This window comes from Phodopus roborovskii, unplaced genomic scaffold (assembly GCF_943737965.1).
Source record: "Phodopus roborovskii unplaced genomic scaffold, PHOROB, whole genome shotgun sequence".
In the NCBI taxonomy this organism is placed as follows: Eukaryota; Metazoa; Chordata; class Mammalia; order Rodentia; family Cricetidae; genus Phodopus; species Phodopus roborovskii.
This window is the reverse complement of record NW_026126585.1, coordinates 16,883,402-16,910,285: the sequence shown is the minus strand read 5'-3', so window position 1 is coordinate 16,910,285 and position 26,884 is coordinate 16,883,402. Positions and strand designations below refer to the sequence as shown.

Here is a 26,884-nt window from a genome sequence, read left to right as displayed (position 1 = left end):
TTGGTCTCGTGTGGCTTGTCACTGGTGGGAGGCTCCTGCAGATTGATAATGAGAATAAAGATAAGAGAGTGAGTTCGAGTTCTTGTTAGAAACCAAGATTAAATAAGTTTGAGTAGATTTGCCTGAAGTTCTGGTTACTCGGGAGCTGAGAGGGTCTATCTCCTGAGCTTGGGTGTGTGAAGCTAGCTTGGCTCCTGGGATGGGGGCTTATGATGTTGATGGTGAGAGAAAAGGAGTGTGACCCTTTCCTTTTATTTTTTGCTTGGATTAACCACATGTTTAGTGTCAATACAACTTTTCAAATTATAGCTAATAAGGAGGTTTAAGGGAACTTCGGATTTTTGACACTAACATGACCAATCCTAGAGACAGACAGAACTTGTTATTATTATTATTATTACTTTCTATTGATCGAGTTTGTTGTTTGACTGGCACTTAATTGTAATATTCTCTATCTAAGCTAATGACCCGACTGAAGTCTTTGTGCCAGTAGAGCAGTTTCTATGTTCTGGCTCACAGCCTATTAATGTTCTGTTGCCTCTTGTACAGAAGGGCAGAGGACTTGAAGTTAGTCATGTATGTGCCTGAATGAATTTATGGGCATCATGTATGCCGGTGCCAGAACATGCTCAAAGTTAATGTCATGGATCCCCTGGAACTAGAGTGTCTTAGTTTGGGTTTCTATTGCTGTGAAGAGACACCATGACCACTATAACTCTTACAAAGGGAAGCATTTAATTGGGGCTGACATAGTTGCAGAGGCTTAGTTCATTATTGTCAAGGCAAGAAGCATGGTGGCCCCCAGGCAGACATGGTGCTGGAGAAGGAGCTGAGAGCTCTGCATCTTGATCTGCAGGCAGCCACAAAAGAGCTTGGGCTTAAGCATCTGAGACCTCAAAGCCCTCCCCCCCCACACAGTGACACACTTTCTCCAACAAAGCCACACCTACTTCAAAAAGGCCACACCTCCTAATAGTGCCACTCTCCATGGGCCAAGGCGGCAAACACATGAGTCTATAGGGCCCATTCCTATTCAACCACCACATGCCATTGTGTGGTACTGGGAACTGAAGGCAGATCCCCTCTGCAACAGCATTAAGTTCTTTTAGCTGCTGAGCCATCTTCCCAGCCTCTGGTTTTGCATTTTAATGTCTGATAAAATGTGGGATTGGGCCCAATGCACATGCTAATAGTGTTCCTGCAGTGTGTTAAAGTGTTGGAGTTGCAGCAGCTCCTCAGCCTAGGGCTTCTTTCAAATGGCTAAAGACAACTTCTGTTGAATTTGGAAGTAAATATGTTGGTTGGACTTATATCTCACGGTCCATCTCTAGCCTTCCCCATTGTCCCTCCCCTACAGGACTGGGTATGGCAGCACATCAATTAAGGTCCTCTGATATGCCTCCAACAGCATGTAACAACCAGTACCTACTCTGTAGATGGCCTCACACTGGTGGCCATGACAGCACGCACTGTCTCTCTTCCCCCGGAGCTCACAAGTTGACAGAAGTTGCACACAGAATGCTGTTTGAAGGGAGGACAGTGTTGAGGGGCATACAGCACAGGGACTAAGATGGAGGACTGACAGAGAAGGGGCTTGGGAGCTTGAGCTCACCCCTGCTCCTCCGTGTCATCGAAGGCTTGCCTGGATATACTCCATCATGGCCGGGCTGTGTCCTGATTGCTCTCTTTTCTAGGGAGTTGCTAGTTTATGATGCAAGTGTCTTTGCCTTCCCTATCTACTGAGTAGCTGTTGAGTTAGGAAGATGAAATTCTTTTGGGAAATGGCCAGAGGGAGAAGAATTCGTTCGAAGACAGACCAAACAAATTCTGATTTGGAGTTCACCAATTTCAAGATTTAGATTGACAGCTCTTGTCACCTTAAGATCTCTGGAGTTTTTATTGTGTTCTTGTCATCATGTACTTCCTGGACATGGCCATCTTCTCACTATCTAGAACATACTGGGATTGGGCTCTTCCTCCACAGGGCAGACTGAAAATCAATCAACAATCCCCCACTCTACCGGCACCCTCAGAAAGGTGCTGGGGATCAAACTGGAGGTTTTCCAATGCTAGACAAGTGCTGATCTCTAAGCAGGTGGATCTCTGTGAGTTTGAGGACAGCCCGGTCTACAGAGCCAGTGCCAGGACAGCCAGGGCTGTTACACAGAAAAACCCTGTCTTGAGAAACTGGAAAAAGAAAGGAAGGAAGAAAGAAAAGAAAGAAAGAAAGAGAAGGAAAAGAAGAAGGAAGGAAGGCTTTCTCCCTATTGTCCAATTCTCCAACTCCCCAACAGGTAGAGGCATAGAAGCATGACACCTCCCCCCCCCCACACACACACACACTTAGATACCACAGTTTTAGGGACTGTTAGGATTGGGGAAAGCGATAAGTTAGGTGAGTGGTATAGTGTGGCAGGAAGGCAGGGGCCTGGCTTTGTTGGCTTCCTTTCTTCTCTAATGTATAATCTGGAATATCAGTCTGGCAGAGCTCATGGATCACCGGGGCCTGGGCCCATAGCCTTCACCTCCCACCTCTCCCGGGACTGCCAGGTTCCTTCCTAGCAATTTATCTGGGCCCCGGCTGCAGACTAGCGATCTGTGGTCTACCAGGCCATCACACCTCGGGTAAATCTGCTAGTGCTCATTTAAGGTGTGAGCGTCACACTGAGTCTTGGAGGGAGGGAATGGGACACATGCACAGCCTGATTCAAACAGCTAGAAAGGGAGTAGCTCCCCTGGGCGAGGGCCAGGGTGAGCAGGGTGGGCCCGGCCAGTGGCTTCATTAGGGAAAGTCTTGATGCCTGCTGGAGGGGTGAGAAGGGCTGTAACCCCTAGAGGAGGAGACTGAGAGGATTGGAGGACACAGGAGAGTGAAGTGCTCTCCGGCCCCAACAGGGAAGGCTTCTGGCACCCTGGAATGTCCCTGCCTGGTTTAAGTTTCATGCTTAGGGCTGAACTAGGACAGGAGAGCTGTCCCCACCCAACCCCACACTCTGCCAACCCTTAGCCATCCAGCCTCTCCTCTCCCAGAGCTGAGCATCTGCATTTGCAAGCACCATGTACCAGGCAGGGCTGAGAGAGTACAGAGAGGTCTTCTGGACTGAAAGCACCCCTGCACTTCTCCTCTCCCCCAGGCTTGGCACCTCTGTGCTGGGAGACGCAGCAGCAACTCTTGTTCTTGAGTTTGGTTTGCCTTTTTTTTTGTCTAATTAGTGTGTGAATAGCGGTCTCCTATTCTCTCTTCCTCTTAATTATACCCCAGCCTCTAGTTTGAGGTGAGTGGGTTTTTGGTTGGTTGGTTGGTTGATTGGTTGGTTAGTTGGTTGATTGGTTGGTTATTGGCTGACTGGTATGTTGGTTAGTTGGTTGGTTGGTTGGTTATTGGCTGACTGGTATGTTGGTTAGATGGTTGGTTGGTTGGTTTTTGGTTGGTTGATTGGTATGTTGGTTAGTTGGTTGCTTGGTTGATTGGTATGTTGGTTGGTTAGTTGGTTGGTTGGTTGGTTATTGGCTGATTGGTATGTTGGTTAGTTGGTTGGTTGGTTGGTTGATTGGTATGTTGGTTAGTTGGTTGGTTGATTGGTTGGTTGGTTGATTGGTATGTTGGTTAGTTGGTTGGTTGGTTGATTGGTATGTTGGTTAGTTGGTTGGTTGGTTATTGGCTGATTGGTATGTTGGTTAGTTGGTTGGTTGGTTGATTGGTTGGTTGATTGGTATGTTGGTTAGTTGGTTAGCTGGTTGGTTGGCTTTGCATTCTCAGTTATATCCTCCTGCCTCAACCTCTCAAGTTCTGGAATGATAGTGATTCTCCATTTCTGATCTACTTTGATTTTTTTTTCCCTTTTCTTTTTAAATTTATTTTATGTGTGAGTGTTTTGCCAGCATGTATATATGTGTACCATGTTCATGTCCAGTGCTAGAGAAGGTTGGAAGAGGTCATCATATCCACAGGAGCCAGATATAGCTATCAGCCACCTTGTATGTGCTGGGCACTGTATCCAAGTCCTCTGCACAAGCAACACAGGATCTTAACCACTGAGCTGTCTCTCCAGCCCTTTCTCTCTCTCTCTCTCTCTCTCCCTTTTTTTTTTTTTTTTTTTTTTTTTTTTTTTTAATTCTCCTTTTGAGACAGGGTCTCATGGAGGCGAGGCTGGCCTCAGACTTGCCATATAGCTATGGATGACTTTGAACTCCTGATCCTCCTAGCCACACTTCCTAAGTGCTGGGACTATAAGACTGTACTGCCTTTCCCTTGTTTATTTGGTGCTGGGGGTTGAACCCACAGCTTTGTATGTGTTAGGCAAGTGCCCTGCCCACTGACCTATCTTCCCAGCTCCTTCTACCTTGACCTTTAACCATCCAGTTGTGGTACCCTGAGCCCTCATCAAGAGAGAAAGGAAAGTGGTGTCCCTCCCTTGGCTGAGGCAGACAGTTGCGTCCACCCTTAGAAGTAGGGCTTTCGCTCTCTTTATTTAGCTCAGAGGTGTGAGCTCTGGGAATGACACTAGTTAGAAGGAAGCGCGTGCGTGCAGTTCAGGCAGGTGACAGAGCAGAGGGATGAAGAGGCTGGATGCTCTGGGGAACTTCCTCTTCCCTCTGCCAGAGCTGGGATGGAGTAAGGGTGGGGGATTGGTAAAGATGGCCCTGGGGGAGCTGCCACCCTGGAGGGAACATTGTTGTCTAGCCAGGTGTCTTCTATTTTGTTTTCTCAAGGCAGGCTTTCTCTGTGTAGCCCTGGCTGTCCTAGAACTGGCTCTGTAGACCAGGCTGGCCTCGAACTCACAGAGACCCGCCTGCCTCCGCCTCTCGAGTGCTGGGATCAGAGGCGTGAGCCACCACCGCCCTGTCAGTTCCCTTGTACTTTGACCTTATGCCTGTCCCTCCAAGTCAGGGCCCGGAGTCCAGGACAGCTCATCTCCTAGTTGTATCTGTGTTGAGCTGGAGGTGTTGGAACTGGAAAGTTCTATACAGCTTGAGAGTGCAGCATTTGGCAAGGAGCTGGGGCTGCCCACAGACCCTCTCATCTTAAGCTAGTCCTCCTCTTAGAGGCCTGCCCAGTATTTTAGGAAGGACTTGGAGATGCATTCTTATTTTAGAAGTGAGGACTGAGAACAGAAACCCGGTTGTCCTTAAGTCAGGTAAACTCTCTATCCATGAACTCCATACCCAGATCGTGAAATGTGCCCAATGTTTCTTCTCATGCCCCAAAAGATGGCTGCCTTCCGTCAACCTCGAGAAACTTGCAGTCTCTGTGTGGGAGAGGCTTTTCTTCCACCTCCTTTGGCAAGGTATCATAACTCAGACATCTGGGAAGTCCCTCATGATGTCTGACCTAGACCCACCCTTTCTGGGGCTGAGCCTGCTCTGATAAGAGGCGCCTCTGCCCACACCATGTTTGGTGTCAACGGGAGGCCTGCCCAGGCCCTTTCCTGCCAGAGTCACACCACTGCGGGCTGGGCACCACTCCTCCTGGCCTGGGTCCTACCCGGGCTTCTAACAAATACCAATGCTCAGTGTTGCCGACTCTGGCTTTCGTAGCCAGGGCAGGGACCCTACAGCTCCCAGCATGTGCACACGGGCAGTGACCGCACAGACTCACTTTGTCTTTGCCTCCCCAGCTCGTGTGTTCAGCCTGGCTCTAAAGGCCAGAAGCACTCTCGGTTTGGGTGGAGCAGTCTCTCTCATGTTCTCAGAGACCAAGTCCCCTCATGGATTTCTTGGGGAACCCCCTTTTCCTGTGTTTTCTGCGTAACCTTCTTGCCAAGCCCTCCTTCCCCTCTCCGGGAGGCTGTGTAAGTATTTGAGAAACCACTGTGGAGATCAGGGCCCAAAACATATTTCTGAGCTGGACAACTATTTGTGTGAAGTTACAGCCGCTGAGATCAGGCCTGGGAAGCCTCTCTGGGGCGGAAAGAATGGAGTGGAAAGCCCGAAATTGGGGTTTTGGCAGCTCTCCCAGCCCCACATGGCTTTCCTGTGCAGCACCACATGTCAGAGAGGATTCCCAGGCTAACATCCAGGGCCCTCCCTGCCCTCCTGCGGAGCACTCTGGGAACCTGGACAGCCACTTGACTTCTTAAGGGAGCTATTGTACAGTCTCCGTGCGCCCGAAGGCGGGGCAGATAGATGACTAATGGGTGTGGCAAAAGGGCTCAGTGAGTAAGGGTGCCTGCTGCCAAGTCTGATGACCAGAGTTTGATCCCCCAGACCTACATAGTGAGAGAACCAACTGCTCCATGTGCAGCCTGTGTATGTGTACAAGCATGAATCTGCACGCGCGCGCACACGCGCACATACATGTACACACATGCACGTGCACATACACGTTCTCACATGTGTGAAAGAAAAGGGCAAGAGAGGGCAGCTGTGTTCCTTTGAGGGATCATCCAGGCGAGGCTAAGTCTCGAGGCTAAGTCTCACCTTTTATATTACCTCGTTTTGTTTCATTATTTTATATTGTCTATTTTGTTTCGTTTGCTTGAGTCCGGAAAAGGCAATAGGAACCTTTCAGTGAGCACAGGCTTCTTAGGCTGGGCCATGATGATGAAGCCACCAGCCCTGAGGGTAGGAAAAAGGCAGGAACCAACCCCCTCCAGTCATAGCCCATGGGGGCAGCGCTGGCTTGCTCAGAGGCACAGAGTGTGCGGCCAACCCTCTGGCCACCTGCCCATTTACTGCCGGTGCTGAAACCTGGGCAGTCCCAGCAAACCAGGATAAGTCCGTCACACTAGAATGGAGCCTCCATTGAGCCCTACTGCCTTCATGTCCCAGGACCCTTTGGGTTTAGGTTGGCATCCAGCTGCGTCCTGTGGGTGACACGGACCCTGCAAAGAGCCCATCACTTCTCCAAGCCTTAGTGGCCTTGCACGTCAAATGGGGTTCATAACTGCCTCTCCTGACTTTCAGTGAGATGCAAAGCCTGCCTGGTGATGCACCTGCACAGCAGTCGCTCACATGTTAGTAACGTGATTCATTACTCATCCATTCACTTCTTTCAGCAGGCTTGAGTGTGTTTCAGCTGCTTCGGGGCCTCCAGAACAAAGACAAACACCATGCTCTCAGGGGGATGCGGAGTCAAGCAATAGATGAACCCGACCTTAGTATTACAGATGAGAAGGCTGTGGAGGGAAACTGGAGAGTGACCTGGGGAATGGGCAGTGCCTCAGCCTTGGCCTCGCTGGGGTGGGCACAGAGACCTGAAGGATGGGAGGGGCTGCTCCAGAGAAGGCTCTGTTGCGGGAAGAGGGGACAAAAGCACCTGCACAGACTGACGTAGGGATCGGGACACGTTCAGAGAGTAAAGGAAGGGATGCCGAGCCAGAGCTCTGTAAAGACGGGAAATAGGAAGCGGCCATTGCTGGAGGCTCCTAAGTGCCCTCGGAGGCCATCAGAGGCCTTAGTGCCCAGCCTCACCCCACAGAAAAGCCACATAGGGCTTGGGGAAGAAGAATGGCATGTGTTGCCTTAACATATTTAAAAAGATCTCTGTGGAACAGGCTGAGAAATGGAGAGCAATGGTGGAGGAGGGGGGAAGAGAGAGAGGGGGGAGAGAGAGAAAGAGAGAGGTAGAGAGAGAGGGAGGGAGGGGGGAGAAAGAGAGAGGGAGAGGAGGGAGAGAGAAAGAGAGAGAGAGAGAGAGAGCCCAATGATGGTTAGCTGTTAATATGACATCCCGGTAGGGTAAGAGTTTACCCTGCCCCTGCACACTGAGGTAGGTTGCTCAAGCAGGCTCACTTTGGGGAGAGTGTTAGAAGGCTTTTGGGGTCTCTGAAAATGATCTTTAGTAGCTCTTTCAGTTTTTAAAGACATCCCCCTACCTTAACCCCTTTTGTGCTGGGAATACAGAGCTGAGTCACCCACACGAACTCTGATCTTTAACACCTTGGCCACCCTCACAATGCGACCCTTACCAAAGGAAGGAAGGGCATTTTCTCCCAGTAAGTTGTAAATCCCTACATCTTTACAAAACTCCCCGTCGATCAACAAAACACCTGAACTTCTGTCTCCCTCAAGCCAATCTGTCCATCCAGAGCAGTAGTCCCAAGCTGGCACAGCCCTGCCCTTTCTGGTCCCCTGGGGCAAAGGACCAGCAAGCTTCTCCTCCTGGCCACCCTGCCCCTGCTTGCCTGGGATCCAGATGCCCCGCCCAGAACACACTTTTCCCAGGCCCTCCCCTGTGGTTCTGTCTTGGGAACCTGACTTCCCAGAGCCCAGCAGGCTGAGGAGGCTGGGACATCTGGAAAGAAGCTCAACTTGGCTTCCAGTGCCTTGAACCCAACCTTGCTCCCCTGCGGAGGCCAAGTGGCTGCTCAGCTGCAGTGGGGGACTTAATGTTGGGTGATGGGGCCCCAGGCACCGCGTCCCCAAACAGTTCCCTGCCCCGTGACTCCGATCAAATGAAAAGGGCTCGCCTCCGTGCCCTCCGGTCTCTGCACAGAATGATGGGAAATCATGCCATCCTGCCCAACTTTTCCTCCAGCCTGTTTCCAACTCCTCCCTCTTAGAGCCAGAGGGCTCTCCACTCCCGGCTGCTGCCTATTTTGTGAGCCTGGGAAATGGTAGCCGCCCCCCACCTTGCAGGCAGCATCCCTGTGTGCTTGTCTGCCTGTTTTGAAGATCTTTGCCCGCCTTGAGGTCTTCCTAAGGCTTAGCCGCCGCCCCCCCTTCCTCCCATCTCAGTGCTCTGTGCTGTCCAGCGGGAGAGAAGAATGTTCGCCCTCACGCAGGGCCTATCCCTTTCCTCTCCGTTGGAAGGCCTCCACGATGACCGAGTGTGGAGAGTCCCTGACATCCTGGACTCTTTGCTCCTTCCAGGCACACACATTTCCTTACTTTGTGTGAAGCTCAATGGCGTATCCTCTGCCCCAACTCTGAGCTTCCTCAGCTGCTGGCCTGTTTTCAAGACAAAGATGGCCCCACCCTACCTGTGGGGGAAAACCCACCAAACAGGCAGCCAGCAGTGTCCCGTGCCAAAGCCAAGAAGAAGGAGGAGGAAGAGGAGGAGGAAGAAAAAGAAAGGAAATTGCTGCACTATGTAAACAACTTAATGAATGCCAACTGGTGTTTACTGTTGTGTAAGGCTTCCCTCTACCTGTGACCCCCTCTAGGGTCCAGAAGAGGGGCCAAAATTCTTGGGAACCCACTGAGTATAATTCTGCCTCCCTTCCCCCACCTTGGGAGTGGGGTGGGTGTTGCATGTTCCGTTTTAGTGGAGGAAATGCTGGTTGTCAAGAACTGTATCGTATCTGGAAATGTCATGGCCTTGCTTGGTTCTTACTCAGCCTGAGCTGAAATACTTTGTCTAGTTTATACAAAGTACTTAACAGTAAGTAAAACAGCCAGACTTTAGTTGGGGGTTCTAATAGATAGAACACAGGGGCGACGTCCCTAAGGCCACTTTGCCCTGAGGGTTCTACTTCAGTGATCTGCAGCTCCTACAGCTTGGAATGAAGACACTTGGGTAGCCCCACCCCACCCCCTGCCTCCGCCTTGCATGACTTGAAACAGGCAACTGGTTGGTTCTTTCTGGTCCTCACGTGTGAGCGAGCGTGTCCAGGTCATGGCCAGAGTTTGCAAGCTCCTTCGAGAGAAGAGTTCTGTGCATCCAGAGAACATTCCAGTGCTTCTGTTCTTAGAGCTAGAGCCTGGGGCACAGCCCCTGAGGAAGAGGAATCTACTTAGCCTGGTCACCAGAAACAAAAGGCCCCATCCTGAAGCCATGTTTGTCATTTTTAAACTTTCAAAGGTTCTGTCGTGCTGGAGTCCTGAGCAAACTGGGATGGTTGGCCACATTCCCACTGCACCCCCATTCCGGGTCCCATAGCTGGACAAGAGGGCTTTTTATTTTATTTTATTTTACTTTATTTTTAGTTCATGCCTTTTATTAACCCATGTACAGTCTTCTGGTTTGTAAGTCAGACGATAGATGTCTGTCAAAGCCGCTGGCATACAATACCCCTCCGAAGGCCTCTTGATGAAGATAACTCATTTTGCCCTTTTCTTCCACTTCATAGTATTTCAGGTCAGCCAATTTAACCTTTTTTCTCTTCTGCTTCTTGAGGATAGTTTTAGACTCGACCTCCCCCACCCTCACCCCCAGCACCAAGAAGTCCCAACACAAGGTCAAGTGTGGTTCCTTTGGAACGTTGTGCTCAAAGTGTAAACAACTCACAGTTTGTTTCAGCAAAGACCCACCTTGTGCTAGACTCTGGCTTTTGCATTTTCTGTGGTATTGGGGGATTCAACCATGACAATCTTGCTGGTCAGTGGCTAGAAAAACCTGTATTGTGGTGGCAACACCCACGTTAGGCTGCTCACAAGGGCCTGTATGTTAACTCCAGCTCCAGGAGATATGGTGCCCCCTTCTGGCTTCTACAGGCACACACACGTACATGGCATATACTTTCACAGAGAGACACATACACACATAGACAGACAAAAAAGAAAGAATCCTTTAACTTGACTTCTGATATCACCCCCTTTACTCTCTCTCTCTCTCTCTCTCTCTCTCTCTCTCTCTCTCTCTCTCTCTCTCTCTCTCTCTCTCTCTCTCTCTGTTTTCCTTCTCAGGTCTATCCGGGAATCCTACAGATCTGGAGAAACGTAGACTTGTTTTTGGACAGAACGTGATACCTCCAAAAAAGCCCAAGACTTTCTTAGAATTAGTGTGGGAAGCCCTGCAGGATGTCACCCTCATCATCCTGGAGATTGCAGCCATCATTTCCCTGGTCCTGTCCTTCTATCGACCCCCTGGCGGAGATAATGAAAGTGAGTGTCAGACTGGCAGACCCGGGTCCTCAACATATACAAAGCACACTTAATACCGGGGGCTGACAGGCTGTAGTACACAGTGTTTCTGTTACCCGGCAACCATACTGAGTACCAGGAGCTGACAGATTATAGCACACGATGTTTCTGTTACCCAGCAACCATACTTAGTGCCAGTGGCTGGCAGGTTGTAGTATACGGTGCTCCTGTTACCCAGCAGGCTCTACGAAGGAGAGCAGCCAGCAGCTAGTAAGCCATACCCCTAACGGTTCCCCTTCCCCTACCACATCCTCACTCAGGACACCACCCATCCTGTGTCCTTAACCTGCATCTCAGTGTGTCCTAACCATAGTGCTTGGCATTATGGGAGGCAGCAGTGAGCTGCGCCTGCCCTTGGTGTGACTTGCATCGGCATAGCTTGTGCCATTTGGCAATGAACACGAATGGATCTACTGACGATGAGGTGACGGTCCACCCTGCTGTCCCCTGATTTCCTTGGAGAGCAGCTCTGCGTGCATCGCTCTCTTTCCACAAACTTCCATCTCGTGGAGGTTGTGGAAGCGCCACCCTTGTTTCAGCCACTCTTTCTCCCCTCCCTGGACAGTGTGTGGTCAGGTTTCAAGTAACCCAGAGGAAGAGGAGGAGGCAGAAACCGGCTGGATTGAGGGGGCAGCCATCCTTACATCGGTGATCATCGTGGTGCTGGTGACGGCCTTCAATGATTGGAGCAAGGAAAAGCAGTTCCGGGGGCTGCAGAGCCGCATCGAGCTCGAGCAGAAATTCAGCATTATCCGCAATGGTCAGCTCATCCAACTCCCAGTGGCCGAGATCGTGGTGGGAGACATCGCCCAGGTCAAATACGGTGAGAGCACCATGCTCCCCTGGTCTACACCCCCAGCACACATTTGGGGAGTGAGTCCACTGACGTGAGAGGCTAGGGGCTTCTGCAACCCTGCCCGCCATCCCCAGCTTGTGCTAAGTTATCAGGTAGAATTTAAAGGAGATCGTGGGAAGGAATTCTGGAGAAAACCAGAGCCAAAAACCTCTTCCAAGAGATTGTCATACTGGTGCTCTCTATGGCTTAGCAGTAAAGGTATAGTTAGGCCACAGGAAGCTGTCAGTTTGAGATATGTGTGACCCCAGGGATCAAGCCGAGGGCCATTGGTAGTGTAGGTAAGCCCTTTACCACTGAGCCCCACCCCAGCTCTAGAGTTGCCTTTTGAGGCTCTTCGGCTTCTCATGGGACCGTAGCCCTATAGGTTTTTGCCGGAGAGCAGCCCTGAGGTGGAATGGTGGAGTTGGCTCCTCCCTGCTTGGCCTTACAGTAACTCTTCCCCTTATGCACTAGGTGACCTGCTGCCTGCAGATGGAATCCTAATCCAGGGAAATGACCTGAAGATTGATGAGAGCTCTCTGACAGGAGAATCGGATCATGTCAAGAAGTCTGTGGACAAAGATCCCATGTTGCTCTCAGGTATGGCCTCTGGTCGCCCAGGTTATCATCCCACGGCCCCCAGGTAATCAGGCCACGGGCTCTGGGCCCCATGCCCTCTAGGGGCTCCATCCTTTCTTCTCTTGGGTTCAGACGGAGTGAACGAGGGTGGTCCTGAGGCAGGGACATCAGGAGCCTAAAAGAAGTGCTTCGTGCAGCGTTACAGGAGCTCTGCTGTTTGGGAAGACGACATGAAGTTAATACATTAACTTTAACCTCTGCTTCCTTGGTCCATCTTAAATGAGCTCATCTCTTAGCTTTCTCTCGCTGTCTTCTGACTAGATTACTGTCCACAAAGGAAAGGGAGCACTGTGCTTTTAAGTCTGCATTTCATACCAAATCGCAGCTAAGAATGTTAAGCAGAACACGTTTTCACCTTCTCCCTCCCCTTTTATAGGGACTCATGTGATGGAAGGTTCTGGACGGATGGTAGTGACTGCTGTGGGAATCAACTCCCAGACTGGAATCATCTTCACCCTCTTAGGGGCCAGTGAGGAAGATGAGGAGGAAGATAAGAAGAAAGGTAAGGGGCGTGCCAAACGAGAATGACATTCTCTTTCATCTCTACGGATGAACCAGATGTCAGGGAGCAGATCCAGATGGGACGAAGTGACAGATATCCACGCCCCTTGCCACGATGCAGGTGCCACTTGAGGGCTGGAGAGATGGCTCAGTAGTTTAAGAGCACTTGTTATTCTTTTTGTTTGTTTGTTTTGTTTTGTTTTGTTTTTGAGACAGGGTTTCTCTGTGTAACAGCTCTGGCTGTCCTGGAACTCACTCTGTAGACCAGGCTGGTCTCAAACTCACAAAACCCACCTGCCTCTGCCTCCCTAGTGCTGGGATTAAAGGCATGTGCCACTGACGCCCAGCTGCATTTGCTATTTTTGCAAAGGACCTGGGTTTGGTTTTCAGGGCCCACGTGGCACGTGGTTGCTATTAACCATCTGTAACTCCAGTTCCAGAGTCCCAGGGGATCCTGTGTCCTCTTCTGGCCTGTGTGGACACCAGGCGCACACACGGTATATAGACATATGTACACACACACACACACACACACACACACACACACACACACACACGCCAACCTTGTCTCTGAGGAGCAGTGAAGGAAACCACCGAATCCTCACCCAAAGCCCTCGAGTCTGATTGCGTTTGAGCCTTAATCCCTGCGTCTTCAGTAGACTGTGTGGGGTTGAGTCAGCCCCACTCTGGATGCGCTGCAAGGTGCTCCAACCAAAGTGCCCTGCAACCTCCTGCTTTTGCCTTCCTCTCTTCTTCATGGATTCAGGGGTGAATGAGCCATTGCAGCCAAAAGGGAAGTGACTTGGAGGAAACATGCATCCCACTGAAACTGCGGGCCCTCTGCAGAGGAGAAGCACAGTTGGGAGAGGGGGACCAGAGAGGCAGCTAGACCAGTCGTGGCCACTCGCTCGCTCCTGGAGCAGGGACTGTAGGAGAAAGAGACCCAGACGTCAAAGCCAAGCTCACACCCTTTTCTGAGCATTCCTTCTTCCTGTGGGGAGAGAACAGTTTCTACCACTGGGCCAAGGATCATCTCAGGTTCTTAGCAGAGAGCAGTGTATGAATAAGAAACAGCCTCTCAGAACCAGCCATTCATTTCCACAGCCACCCTCAGATGACACTTAGGAAGCTCGCCTCGCGCTGTTGAATTGACCCGGAGATGCCTTTTAGGGCCCGTCCACCGGCAGAAGCATTCCCTGCCTCTCTCTCTCTCCCTGACTCCCACCCCCATTTTCTCAAGAGATTTGCCTCAAGCCCAGAGCATCCCCCCCCCCTCTCCTAGCAGCAAGAGCCGCTCAGGCGTGTCCATTCGTGCACATGTCTGAGCACTCAGCTGTGATCCTGAGGAAGGACGGATGAACAGAGAGCTTCCTTTACACATGTCTCCCTGCCCTTCAGCCCACCTCCTTCGCTGTCGCGCTCCTGTGCTGGGAGAGGACCAAAGGAATGATATCTATATCGGGTCGTCTCTTACGGGTCACTTTGCGTCTCCACTCCACTTTTCTCTTTCTTGTTCAAACAGGTAAAAAACAAGGAGTCTCTGAAAATCGCAACAAAGGTAACCTCTCCACCCACTCGTGTGCCGTCTCTACCTGCCCACGCTCAAATCAGACCTTTCCAGGCCATCTGTCTTCCCTGCCCTCTCCATAAAGTTACCTGCTGCTGTGGCCCAGTGCCTCATCCTGAGGACGGTGCAGAGATCCGGGGGTGGGCTCAAGGCAGAGCAGCAGCACCCTCTGCTGTTGGCTTGAGGAAGCACACGTCCAGAAATCTTGAGTGTGGGGCGCGGATCTACCTGCTCTTCCCAGAGCACTGAGCTCTGCTTCACTGTCCACAGCGGCAGGCAGTTTCTGGGTTTGGAGGTCACGGTGGAGGACACTGGCCAGGCAGCCCCTGCACCCTCCTCTGCTAGCTGTGCCATTGCTGTCTTCTGGGTGTAATTTCTTCTCTGCTCGTCTGCTCAGAGGCCTTGGAGAGAGACTTTTCTCTCTGCCTCTCTGCCCACTTCTTCTCTGTTCTCGCCACGGTCTGTTTTGTCCCTCCTGATATGGTTTGTGTTTCTCTTGGTGGCTGTGTCTACGTCCCATATCTGTCTTGTTTGTGCATCAGGCAGAAGAGACTGTATCTCAAGAGAGGCTTCCTAAGCAAACGGTGACGTCGGAGGGATGTTGAGGACCAACAAGCAGTCTTGAGATAGTTTCTAAAGTTGTTGCTGTTTTCCCTTGTTACACACATCATAGTACTCTTTAGAAATAAAATCACCAGGGCTTAAGCTGATAAAGCTCGAATCTTAGGTTTCTTTGTTCTTCTTCTAAAGGGGAAATAAATGGGTTTACTGTGTCTGTACATCTCTGTTTTCCCCTTCTCTCTTTACGGTAGCTTCTTTTCTTTCCTCCGGAATATTCCACTGTGTCCCTACTTCGTTTCCTTGTCCTTCAACCTATATAATAAATAGTTGAAGAATAACTTTGGTCTTGGGGGGAAGGTCTGTGTTTCTTCCCGGATTTGGGGGGGGGGCTTTAACAGAATAGGCTAGGACCCTTTTGTTCTAGAAACATCTGCCAGACTTTCCCTTTGATCCCTTTCTACAATAAGCATTCACTGTTTTAAACTCTGGGTTCCAGAAAGATGCTTGTGGTTATGGCCTTAGTGGTGTGATTAATCCCCTTGTTGCTATAAACCCGGCATGTGGCTCTGAAGGGTGCCAGGGAGTTGTCATGAAGAGGAAACCCAGACCAAAAAAGGCATCCTCCACTGCATCTCCAGTTGTTAGATTTGTCCCAAAGGCCCTACTGGAACCCTTCGTCTGGCACAGCTGAGAAATGGTCAGAACTGAGGTCAGGGGCTTAGGGGATATCCCAGGAAGAAGACAGAAGGGCATCTCGCCCTCCGCCTGCCTGCCTGCCTTTTCGCTACTTCACCCTGGCCTGCTCACCTGTCCCATTTGTGTGTCTACCCCTAGCAAAGACCCAAGATGGAGTGGCCTTGGAAATCCAGCCACTCAACAGCCAGGAGGGCATCGACATCGAGGAGAGGGAGAAGAAAGTAAGCAGGGTACCCAAGAAGGAGAAGTCGGTACTGCAGGGCAAGCTCACGCGCCTGGCTGTGCAGATCGGGAAGGCGGGTGAGTAGCTAAGCCTGCCTCCCATTCCGGATTCAAAGTGCTGCCCCGTGTGCTGGCCTGTACAATCCCCTTCACGCCACACCAAGCAGGACTGACAGAAGCTGGAACTTCAGGGTGGCTCCTGGGCTCTAGGCCTTTGTCCACTCCTTGGGCTTTGGAAGAGAAATATTTCTTCTTGTGTATAAAGTTTAATAGCCTCAAGGTCTCTTTCATCCAAGTAGCAGGGGAGGGTCCCGCTAGCAAAAAGGAAGTTAAGGTCTCTCGCCTGCCCTCTAAGCCCTCAAGGACACTGGAGGCTGCAGCTTCCCAGAGGGAGTTCCCGCCAAGGCGGTGGACTCCTGTGGCCCAGCATGGAGCCGTAAATCTGCCGGAAAGACAGGAGGGCAAGGAAGACCCGGTTAGAGAGACTTTATTCAGAAGAAGGGAGCTAGGGTGACAAGTGGTTTCTCCCTACACTTTCCTGTCATCTTCTTCTGAGGGAGCAGCAGGAAGGATAACTCCTTTGTGCAGTGTCCCTCAAGGTCTGGTCCTCCACCGAGTATTCTGAGACCTCAGGCTTCTCTGGGCACAATTCTCCAGGGGTCCTTGCTGGAGCACAGACTACCTTCAGGAAGTCTGCGGCAGGGCCTGAGAGTCTGCAGCCACTGTGATACTGCTGGGAAGCTGCATTCTAAATATTCACTAGCCACACGTGTCCAGTAGCTGTCTTACTGGACAGCGCCAAGTGAGAGCACTTCAAACATCACAGGAAGCCCCCATTCTCCTTTGCCCCCCATCCCCCCTGGCCCCCCATCTCCCTTAGCCAATTCCTTTCAGCCCAGCGCTTAGCTCATTCTGGCCACCTCGAACCCTTCTGTATAGACCCTATGAGCTGAGCTGTGGGTACAAAAGCCAGTTGCTAAGCCCAGTACCCAGGCCAGGAGCGTTAACTGGATCCCTTAACCCGAGTGTTCTCATCCTGCGTCACCCTTCCATGGGGGGGGGGGGGTGCGTAAGAACCACCTAGAGATTGGTCTCCTCTGCTTTGTTTCACCTGTCAAGCTAGGTCAGGACTTGGGAGAAATGAGCAGGATACTGGGGGGGGGGGGCGAGTGGGGAAGAACATCCCTAAATTTTGTACCACAAACCCCTTGCTTTCTTATTCTGGTCCTTGCCTTAATTTTGCCAGAACCAAACTAATCTGCTTTCACTGATACCATCCCCCGTGGCCCTGCCGTGAAGCCCCTGAAGCATCATGGCGAAACTGTGGCTTCCACAAGACTGTTTCCCAAATGCTGTGTACCAGCGAGCACATATTGATCCCTAACCCTCAGGGTAGCTGCCCCTCCCCATATGTAAATTGACCAGCTACCCCAGTTGGCTTAAACAGTCTCAGTTCTCTCACTGAAAGCCCTGGAAACAGTTGAATCTGGGGCAAGCCAGACTGGCCACCCCACCAGTGTGCTGTATCAGAAGCTTGGCTTTCTCTTCTTTGAATCCGGTGTGGGGGGGGGGGATAATAGTAATCTATGTCCTAGGGCTGTTGTGAAGTGGCCCTGAAGGCTTGGCCAGCCTATGGCAGGTACTGTGAGAGTCATTGCTATCATTGTCATCTTCGTGGTGTGCCACGATAGGAGGAATTACGCTGGCACCGTGGGGACACCCTGTAACCAGGGTGTGGGACATTCACAGAGCAATGGAGGGAACGTCAAAGTTGGCAAACCCCTAAGTGGACAGATGCCGTTGCTGGGTAAACCATGGCGGGCAATCACGACTGCCTCGTTACTATAACAGAAGTATTAATAAAGCAATGGTGGCGGGCCACACATGTGGCTGGCCCCCCGTCCCCCTTAGAAGATGCAGTTTATCAGGAGAAAGGGCCTCAAGGATGCCCATGTTCTGACATACGTCCCTTTTTTGGTTTGGTTTGGCTTTTGTACATCCGACTGGCCTGACCTCATGATCTTCCTGCCTCCATCTCTCAAGTGCTAAGATTACAGGTGTATGCCACCACACCCAGCAACCCTCTTGTTTATTAATGAAGCCTTTAAAGTAGGCACTCAACCCACAGAGACTTAACAACTAATCCAAAGGTATGAGGGCTGGTGGCGTGCTGAGAACATCTATCTCCTCGGAACCACTGATTTTAGAGCCTTTCTTTTGCTGAAACACACACCACCACCACCACAATAAAAACGTCAAACCCCACAACCTCTGTCATTGTGTGTAAGCGAACAGAATGGGGAAAAGGTTTTACTATAACTTCGTAAGGCTTATAGGTTTGAGAACTATAGAAAACACCAGTTGCAGCACTTGGGTGAGCGGCCCCTACACCTGCCCTGGACAACAACACAGCAGAGCTGGCCCTGAAGGTGTAGGTGTGGCAGGACTGGCCCCGCCCCTTGCTCATGCTGCAAACGGTGACTGAGCCAAGGCAATGCTGAGCTGGCGGGCTGACCAAGCCTGCAACTCCCCAGGCCCAGAACCACGGTTATGTGTTGGCCCACCCCAACATCCATCCCTTCTACCATCTACTAGAGCACAGGTGGGTGAGTCCTGTGGACCCAGGTCTGCAGGGTCTCCGTGACACCAGCCGGCGACAGTATATCCAAGAAGAGGCCCAGTGAGGGCCCAGAGTCGATGGGGTAGCAGGGACCTCAGCTGTGTGACTCCCTGCATTACACCGCAGCTTCCGTGATGAGATTTTCCCTTTCTCCCTTTTTTATATTTTTCTTAAATTTTACTGGTGGTGGGGAGGTCAGGGAATGGGTGGGATCAGGAGGCATGATGCGAAACACACAAAGAATAAATAAATAAAATATAATATATATCTAGCAAGCTGACCCCTGTTCGTGTGCCTTGCTGCCCTGGACAGGTCTGATCATGTCTGCCCTCACAGTCATCATCTTGATCCTATACTTTGTGATTGAGAATTTCGCGATACAGCGCAGAGCTTGGCTACCTGAATGTACTCCCGTCTACATCCAGTATTTTGTCAAGTTCTTCATCATCGGCGTCACTGTGTTGGTAGTGGCCGTGCCGGAGGGGCTGCCACTGGCTGTCACCATCTCACTGGCCTACTCGGTGAAGGTAAGATTGGAAAAATGCTATGTGTTCCGTAGGGACAGAGATGCAAAGGAAGGGCTCGATGTGCCCTTCCTTTGTACTCTTTAGGTGGTCCCCAAGAACATTCCCTCGCTCTAGGGAATGACCACTCGGGTGTTTAAGTAGATCCGTAGAATCTTAAAGCCTACAGGGACAGAACCCTGTATTTTTGTGTAGGACTAGAAAACAAAGTGAGGAGTATTGGCCAAGACTTCGCCTCTGGCCTACATTTCGGGGAGCTCTGTTGACCCTCTTTCAAATCCTTTCCTTTTCTTTTGTAGAAAATGATGAAGGACAACAACTTGGTCCGGCACTTGGATGCTTGTGAGACAATGGGCAACGCCACAGCCATTTGCTCTGATAAGACAGGAACGCTGACCATGAACCGCATGACCGTGGTCCAAGCTTACATTGGGGGCACTCATTACCGCCAGATCCCAAGCCCCGATGCCTTCCCGCCCAAGGTTCTGGACCTCATAGTCAATGGCATTTCCATTAACAGTGCTTATACTTCTAAGATTCTGGTAAGCTTTCCCATCGCCTGGGGACCTGGAACAATATTCATTTTGCCAGAGATAACTCTCCGTCCTGGTTATTCTTCTGTGCCTGTGCTAAACTCCATGACCAAGGCAACTTATAGAAGAATTTATTGGGGGCTTGCAGTTTTGAGGCCCCCCCCATGACACCACCTCCAATAAGGTCTCACCTCCTCATCCTTTGCAAACAGTTCTGACAACTGGGGACTCAGTATTCGAATCTATGAGCCTCTGGGGGCCGTTATCCCTCAAACCGCCACACCCTCTCTTATTACTCCACCTAAATTGACATTCCACATTCTGGTTCTTACTCTTGACTGAATGTGTTCAGGGTGATCCTATAGCAGTGGCTCCAAGAAGGAGCCTCATGCCTACAGCAGACTTATATTTTCCCAGAATTAATTACTCACGGTCCAGAAACACAGAGAGAGAGAGAGCATTTGATTAAGACTTCCAGAGGGCCAGGCAGTGGTGGCGCACGCCTTTAATCTCAGTACTCAGGAGGCAGAGACAGGCAGATCTGAGTTTGAGGCCAGCCTGGTCTTTGTAGTCACTTTGTAGTGACTTCCAGGACAGCCAGAACTTTTGCATAAAGAGACCCTGTCTCCAAAAATAAATAAATAAATAAATAATAGAAAGGGGAGGGGGGCTGGAGAGATGGCTCAGTGTTTTAAGAGTCCTGATTTCGGTTCCCAGCAACCACATGGTGGCTCACAACCATCTGTAATGAGATCTGGTGCCCTCTTCTGGCCTGCAGGCTTACATGCAAGCAGAACACTGTATTCATAATAAACAAATAAATAAATCTCTAAAAAAGAAAGAAAAAGAAAAACCTTGCAGAGGATGAGACATCTCATTACCACAGTAAGATCCCAATACCCATGAGGCCGTCAGTCAAGGTCACAAAAGCAAATGCTGCTCCTCTGTGGGCACTGGGATGCCTACCAAATTTGCCTGCCCAGTTTTTTTCTCTGGCCCAGATATCTTATTCATTAGTTCCATGTCTGTTTTTGTTTCTGTTTCTCTTTTCTCTCTCAGCCTCCTGAAAAGGAGGGAGGCCTACCCCGGCAGGTAGGCAACAAGACAGAGTGTGCCCTGCTGGGCTTTGTCACAGATCTGAAGCAGGATTACCAAGCAATTCGAAATGAAGTACCCGAGGAGAAGCTCTACAAAGTGTACACCTTCAACTCAGTGCGCAAGTCCATGAGCACCGTCATCGGGAAGCCGGAAGGGGGCTTCCGCATGTTCAGCAAGGGCGCCTCTGAGATAATGCTGCGCAAGTGAGCCTCCTTCCTCCCATTTCCCCCTTTGAGATCCCCCCCCCCAGGAAGGTCCGAGGGCCAATGCCCAGCCAGTCTGAAGGACGAGTGACACTCAGGACAGGCATTGCTTTTAAGAACCTTGCTGGTTCCTTTTACTCAATGCTCGAAACTCAGCAAGGTGGGTACTATTTTGACCCATTTTGCAGATGAGAAAGTACGCGCAGTGAATGTGTGTAACTTGCTTCTAGAAAGAGCAGCTAACTGCCACAGCCAGGATTCAGCCTGGAGCAGCCTAACCTTCCATCTCCTAGTGAGTTCACGGAGGTAGTGAGAAGCTCCCCATCTCGCTGGGCTTGAAGGAGTCAGTGAGCATAAGACGCCTTGCGTGTACCAAGAGCTAACAATGCTGTCTCTCTGTTCTCTCTTTCTCATTCTCAATGCTGACTACACTTTATATACCTTTAAAAGTAGGTGAGCTATCTAGAGGTTGTTACAATCAACCCAACAAGTATACAGCCAGCAGGGAATGGCACATACCGGTGATCCAAGCACTCTGGAGGCTAAGGCAAGAGGGTTACAAGTTCAGGGTCACCCTAGGGCACTCTGTCTCAAAAACAAAACAACAACAACCAAAAGAAGCTGGGCCTTCCTTTAATCCAGGCACTCAGGAGGCAGAGATAGGATCTCTGTGAGTTTGAAGCCAGCCTGTTCTGCATAGCAAGTTCCAATAAAGCCAGGATGAGAGACCTTGTCTAGAAGTTCAAGGTTAACCTATATAGCAAGTTTGAGGCTAGCCTGGGCTACATGAGACTTTTACCTCCTGTAGGAGGTAGAAGGGTTGTGGAAAGACTCAGCTGGGTGACAGATGAAAAGAGATGGATGGCAGACACTGAGTTCTGACTATGCATCTGCCTGTCCAGGTGTAATCGAATCCTAGACAAGGGAGGAGAAGCCATATCATTCAGAAACAAGGACCGAGACGACATGGTACACAATGTCATTGAGCCCATGGCCAGTGAAGGACTCCGGACTATCTGCTTAGCTTACCGGGATTTTGATGACACCGAGCCCGTGTGGGACAATGAGAATGACGTCCTCACTGAGCTGATCTGCATTGCGGTGGTGGGCATCGAGGACCCCGTGCGCCCAGAGGTGAGGCCTGTCAGCTTCCAAACTGAAGAAAGGCCAAGGAAGCAGGGTCGCTGGTCTCCCATTGGCCACTGGTTAGGGTACAGATCCAGTGTAACCTAAGGAGCCACCTGGGAGTCACAGAAAGCCGGTGCAAATTTCTGGCCTAGCTGTGACCCTGTTGCCTACCTGCTTGTCACTTACAAAGACCTGCTTGCCACCTCAGCTGTGGGGTACCATGTATGGGGGGAGGCGGCGTCTCTAGAGCTCATTCTAGCTGAGGGACAGGCAGTGATGATCTCATGGATGTATTGCGTGGCCCTTGGGAACAGTCAGGAGCAGAATTAACCCGAAGGTAACCTACTCGTTAGCCACCTTCTTTCAATGACATAGCCTTCTTGAGCAATCTCTGTGTGCCACACACGGGGGGATTCAAAAAGCTGAAAGAGTCCAATACAGACCAGTGCTCGTCAAGGCCAAAATGGGGAGAATATCCTACCACTACAGGCCAGGTGGCCACATTGCCAGATGCTGCCTAAGCTTCCGCAGGGAACCCGGAGGAAAGGGGGGCATAAGCGTTCACATCTGGCTCCCAAAGCAAATTCCCCTTTAGCCTGTGAGATCATGAGTGAAGTCTGAATGCCCACTGCGGGATGGGCAGAGGCAAGGGCACACTGAGTCCTATAAAATCGACCAGACATAGCCTCGGGCCTGTTCTTAAGTGACAGAGCTGGACCAGGGCAGGCTACCGAGTATATCGTCAATCCCGTCAATCCCGTGACCAACTGTCTTTTTTATCTTCGCTCTCCTCAGGTGCCAGATGCAATTAGCAAATGCAAACGGGCTGGCATTACTGTCAGAATGGTGACAGGTGATAATGTCAACACAGCACGGGCCATTGCCACCAAATGTGGCATTCTGACCCCTGGAGATGACTTCCTGTGCTTAGAAGGAAAAGAATTCAACAGGCTTATCCGCAATGAGAAGGGCGAGGTAGGCCCACAGAGGGAGCAGCCGGGGCACCACTTACAAGGGAATGGCTGGTTCTAGCGGGGAGTACTGGGGCTTGTGGGGAGCAAGTGGGCGGCTTCTAAACTGGAGTCTAAACTGGAGTCTACGCGCAATGAAACAGCCCTTCCCACCGCAGCCGCTCTTACGGTGAACAGGGAGTTGTCTCATCTTCATTCAGTTTCCTGTGGGTTCAGAATCACTGACTTCATTGTCTTCCTGCTTTTGAACTCAGAATGATGTTTGCGCTGCTTTCCCGCACCCCACCCCACCCCAGCCCTCCAGTACCACTGCCCTGTGGCTGCGCGTGTCAGGGGCTGGCGCTTGGATGCAGCATGAGTATGGAATAGAGTAAAGCTTCCAAGGCGCCATGGAGTCAGACCGAAGACCCCAGCAGCTCCTTGGAAGCTCGAGCCAGCTGTTGACCCTGACCTCCTCCTATAAAGGGCTAAGAAATAAGGGCTGGCTCCCAGATAGGAAGTTGGGAGGGAAAAGGAAAAAAAAGGGGGGGGGGCCTGCCTGGTCACCATCAATGAAGCCATACCGGCTATACCATCTCCCCAGAGGCCAGGGGCTAAGGGTCCCTCGGGGGCTGTGAAGTTCTAGCGCTCTTGGAAGCTGGCATTATGTGCAGGGGTAAGATCTCACTGAGCAGTACCCTGGGTCCACCTGATCCGGGTGCCTCTGGTATTGGCAGGTCGAACAAGAAAAGCTGGACAAGATCTGGCCCAAACTTCGGGTGCTGGCGAGATCTTCTCCCACCGACAAGCACACGCTGGTGAAAGGTGAGGTCAGCCTGTGAGTGTGTGCCTGCCATTCATGAGGGCAGGAGGCCAGAAGAGCCATCCTTGGCCACGCTGAATGCGTGGCCAGCAGCAGAAAGCATACGCATAAGTTCAATTCCCAACACTCCTCCTACCCACCCCACCCCACCCCCCGCAAAAGGACAGAAAAAGCATACCCATTGAAGAGTTAGACATGGTTACACACGCCTGTAATCCCAGATCCTAGGAGGTGGGATCAGAAGGATCCAAAGGGCAAGGTCATCTATGGCTACATAGTGAGTTTGAGGCCAGCCTGAGCTACATAGGACCTTGTCTCAAACAAAGACAGACATTAGCCAAGCCACTCTCCTGTCTCTAGTAAGGAAGACCTAGGAGACCTAGTAAGGACAGGTCCCAGGCTAATCTGAGCCCTGGCAAGTATGTGACAGAATAGAGTGGAGATTTTTGGTTTGAGGTTTTAGTAGAGTTTGTGGGGGGTTCTTTGTTTGTTGTTGTCTGAACCAAGATGCCTCTTTGTAATAGTTTACTTTTATGTATGTATGTATGTATGTATGTATTTGTTTTATTTGTTGTTTTTAGAGACAGGGATTCTCTGTGTAGCAGCTAGAACTCACTCTGTAGACCAGGCTGGCCTCAAACTCACAGAGATCCGCCTGCCTCTGCCTCCCGAGTGCTGAGACTAAAGGCGTGCGCCACCATGCCAGGCTTTGGAATATCTGACTTTCAAAGGAGCTTGCCAAGAGGTTCTGATACTCATGGCGTCACATGGGAAGAGCGCAGTACCGAACACGTTCTATTTCCTGGGATTCACACAGGCAAACAACATCACCGCAGAGCTCTTTCCTTCTCTGGGTGAGGTGCTTTGTGATTTTCCCAACAGCCACCATTTGGGGAGGGGAGGGCAGTTTTCAGGTAACCCAGATTGGCCTCAAATTCCCTATATAGCTGAAGCTGACCTTGAACTCCTAATCCTCCTGCTTCTACTTCCTAAGTACTGGAGTTAAGGGGTGGGCCATCACAGCTTGTCTGAGGCTGGGGGGCGGGGGTGTCAGTCCCTAGCTAGGCTGAAGTGGTACACTTGAACCCAGATGTCTGCCTTGAGAGGCATCGCACGCTTTCCCAGCCACCTAGATGCTGTGTGAGGTCCTGGATGAAGACCGCTTTCTCAGCTCAGAGTGACCTCGTGGAATCAGTTGCCCGTGGATGGCTGCTGTAGACCTGGCAGTAGAGAGGGAAACGGAAGGAGGGACAGCAGAGACAGAATGGGGGATGCAGGGAAGGGGACTAAAAGTGTCCCTTTCATAGGAAACAGTACCTGCCACGTGACCTCTGTCTTGGCGTTTCTAGTGCGGTGAGGAGACACCGTGACCATGTCAACCCTTATACAGGAAAACGTTTAATTATGGTGGATTACAGATCAGAGGTTCGGTCCATTATCAGTATAATGAGACATGGTGGCGTGCAGACAGGCGTGGTGCTGGAGAGGCAGCTCAGAGCCCTACAGCTGACACTGGGAGCAGCTTGAGCACCGGAGACCTCAAAGCCCTCCCCTACAGTGACACTCTTCCTCCCTCTGGGGGCCGTTTTCTTCCAGACCACCGCAGCCTCAGATGCGCTCATGTGTGCGCGCGCGCGCGTGTGTGTGTGTGTGTGTGTGTGTGTGTGTGTGTGTGTGTGCTCACTGCTGTGTGTGCCTTTTCCCCAGGGATCATCGACAGCACCGTTGGGGAGCAGCGGCAGGTGGTGGCTGTCACCGGTGATGGGACAAATGATGGGCCTGCTCTGAAGAAAGCAGATGTTGGTTTTGCCATGGTAAGCGCCACCAGGGTCTCCGGTGGGTCACCTTGTCTGCCAGGAACCAGGACAGGCTTCCGCCTCTGTACCTTCCCACACCGCCAGCATTCTTCTTCCTACCTCCGTCTCTCCCGCTGGCCTGGCCAGTCGGTGTGTGTGAAAAGCAGAGGGGAGCTGTGGGGGAATGCACAACACCTCACCCCGGAAAACAAGAGCACTGTGGCCATGCCGTTTGCCTGTGTGAGTCACAGGAAATGTGGCTTCCACATAAGGATGTGTCCATTGCTGTGCCGTGAGGATCAGAACCTGTGGCGAGTCCCTTTATAAGTCAAATATCCCAAAGAGGCATCTTGCTTCGGATTTTAGGAATATGCTTGTGTGTGTGTGTGTGTGTGTGTGTGTGTGTGTGTGCGAATGCACACGCACGCCAGTATCATATTAGCCAGGTGTTACAAGCAGTTTCCCGCCAACCTGGTCCCAGAGCCGCGTCAGCCCAATGAGACTGTTGGCCCATTACTAGCATTTCTTATTGGCTAGCTCTGACTTAACTATTAACCCATTTCTATCAATCTAAGTATTTTCACGTGTCTTTGGCTTAGCGGGAATGCCGGCCCCGCATCTCCTTTGCCTGCTACATCTCTGCAGAAAAGACAGCGATTTCCTGTTAGTCCCTGCTTGCATTCTCATTCTGCCCAGCTACATCACTTCCTGCCTGTCTGTAAAAACCTCCAGGCCTCTATGGTTAGCTAGTGGCAGTATCTGTCATATTACACCACTTCCTGCTTGGCCAATCAGTGTTTTATTCATCAACCAATAAGACAAACATATGTACAAAAGAACATTCCCCATCAGCCAGGTTTGGAGATGCACACCTATAATCTCAACATTTGAGGAGCTGGGACAGGAGGATCTCAGCCTCAAGAGCAGCCTGGTCTATATAGGCAGTTCCAGACCAGCTTGTATACATAGTAAGGCTCTGTCCTAAAAAGAAAGAAAATAACCTGTCTTTGTGGAGCTCTTTTTTTTTGCAATTGTGTGCACGTATGCTTGTCTTTGTGTGGGTATGCACAAGTATTCTGGTGCTCACAGAGACAATTGTGAGCCACCCAACATGGGTGCTGGGACTAATTCTAAGCTTTAAAAGTATGCCTAAGAAGTTAGGGTCATATAATGAATCCCCCATAGGCCTGTCACTGGGCTTCAATAATTATCAACCTGGCCCATCTTGCTTTACAAACCACTCCCATCCTCCTCCATCCTTCCAAATTATTTTGTAGTCAATCTCTAAATAACATGTATCAATAAACTGTATATAAAGAATTATAATTTTAAACCCTGACAGTTCCTCCCTATTGTCAAATTCTAGGCAGGGTTTAAATCTC

At 50.8% G+C, this 26,884-nt stretch overlaps 1 protein-coding gene across 3 annotated transcripts in view; it reads left to right on the top strand.

Moving 5' to 3' along the window:
* The window catches only part of Atp2b4 (ATPase plasma membrane Ca2+ transporting 4), a 90,890-nt gene that overhangs the window by 44,143 nt on the left and 19,863 nt on the right, over positions 1-26,884 (top strand). For 2 of the 3 annotated variants that reach the window (XM_051204138.1, XM_051204140.1), the window contains exons 3-15: positions 10,570-10,767; positions 11,372-11,629; positions 12,116-12,241; positions 12,657-12,782; positions 14,304-14,339; positions 15,744-15,905; positions 18,760-18,974; positions 19,271-19,513; positions 20,564-20,805; positions 21,708-21,939; positions 22,729-22,908; positions 23,621-23,708; positions 25,414-25,520. In XM_051204138.1, the coding sequence (XP_051060095.1) occupies positions 10,570-10,767; positions 11,372-11,629; positions 12,116-12,241; positions 12,657-12,782; positions 14,304-14,339; positions 15,744-15,905; positions 18,760-18,974; positions 19,271-19,513; positions 20,564-20,805; positions 21,708-21,939; positions 22,729-22,908; positions 23,621-23,708; positions 25,414-25,520 (2,213 nt within the window). The remainder of the gene's footprint in view (positions 1-10,569; positions 10,768-11,371; positions 11,630-12,115; positions 12,242-12,656; positions 12,783-14,303; positions 14,340-15,743; positions 15,906-18,759; positions 18,975-19,270; positions 19,514-20,563; positions 20,806-21,707; positions 21,940-22,728; positions 22,909-23,620; positions 23,709-25,413; positions 25,521-26,884) is intronic. The other variant, XM_051204139.1, reaches the window with a different exon arrangement.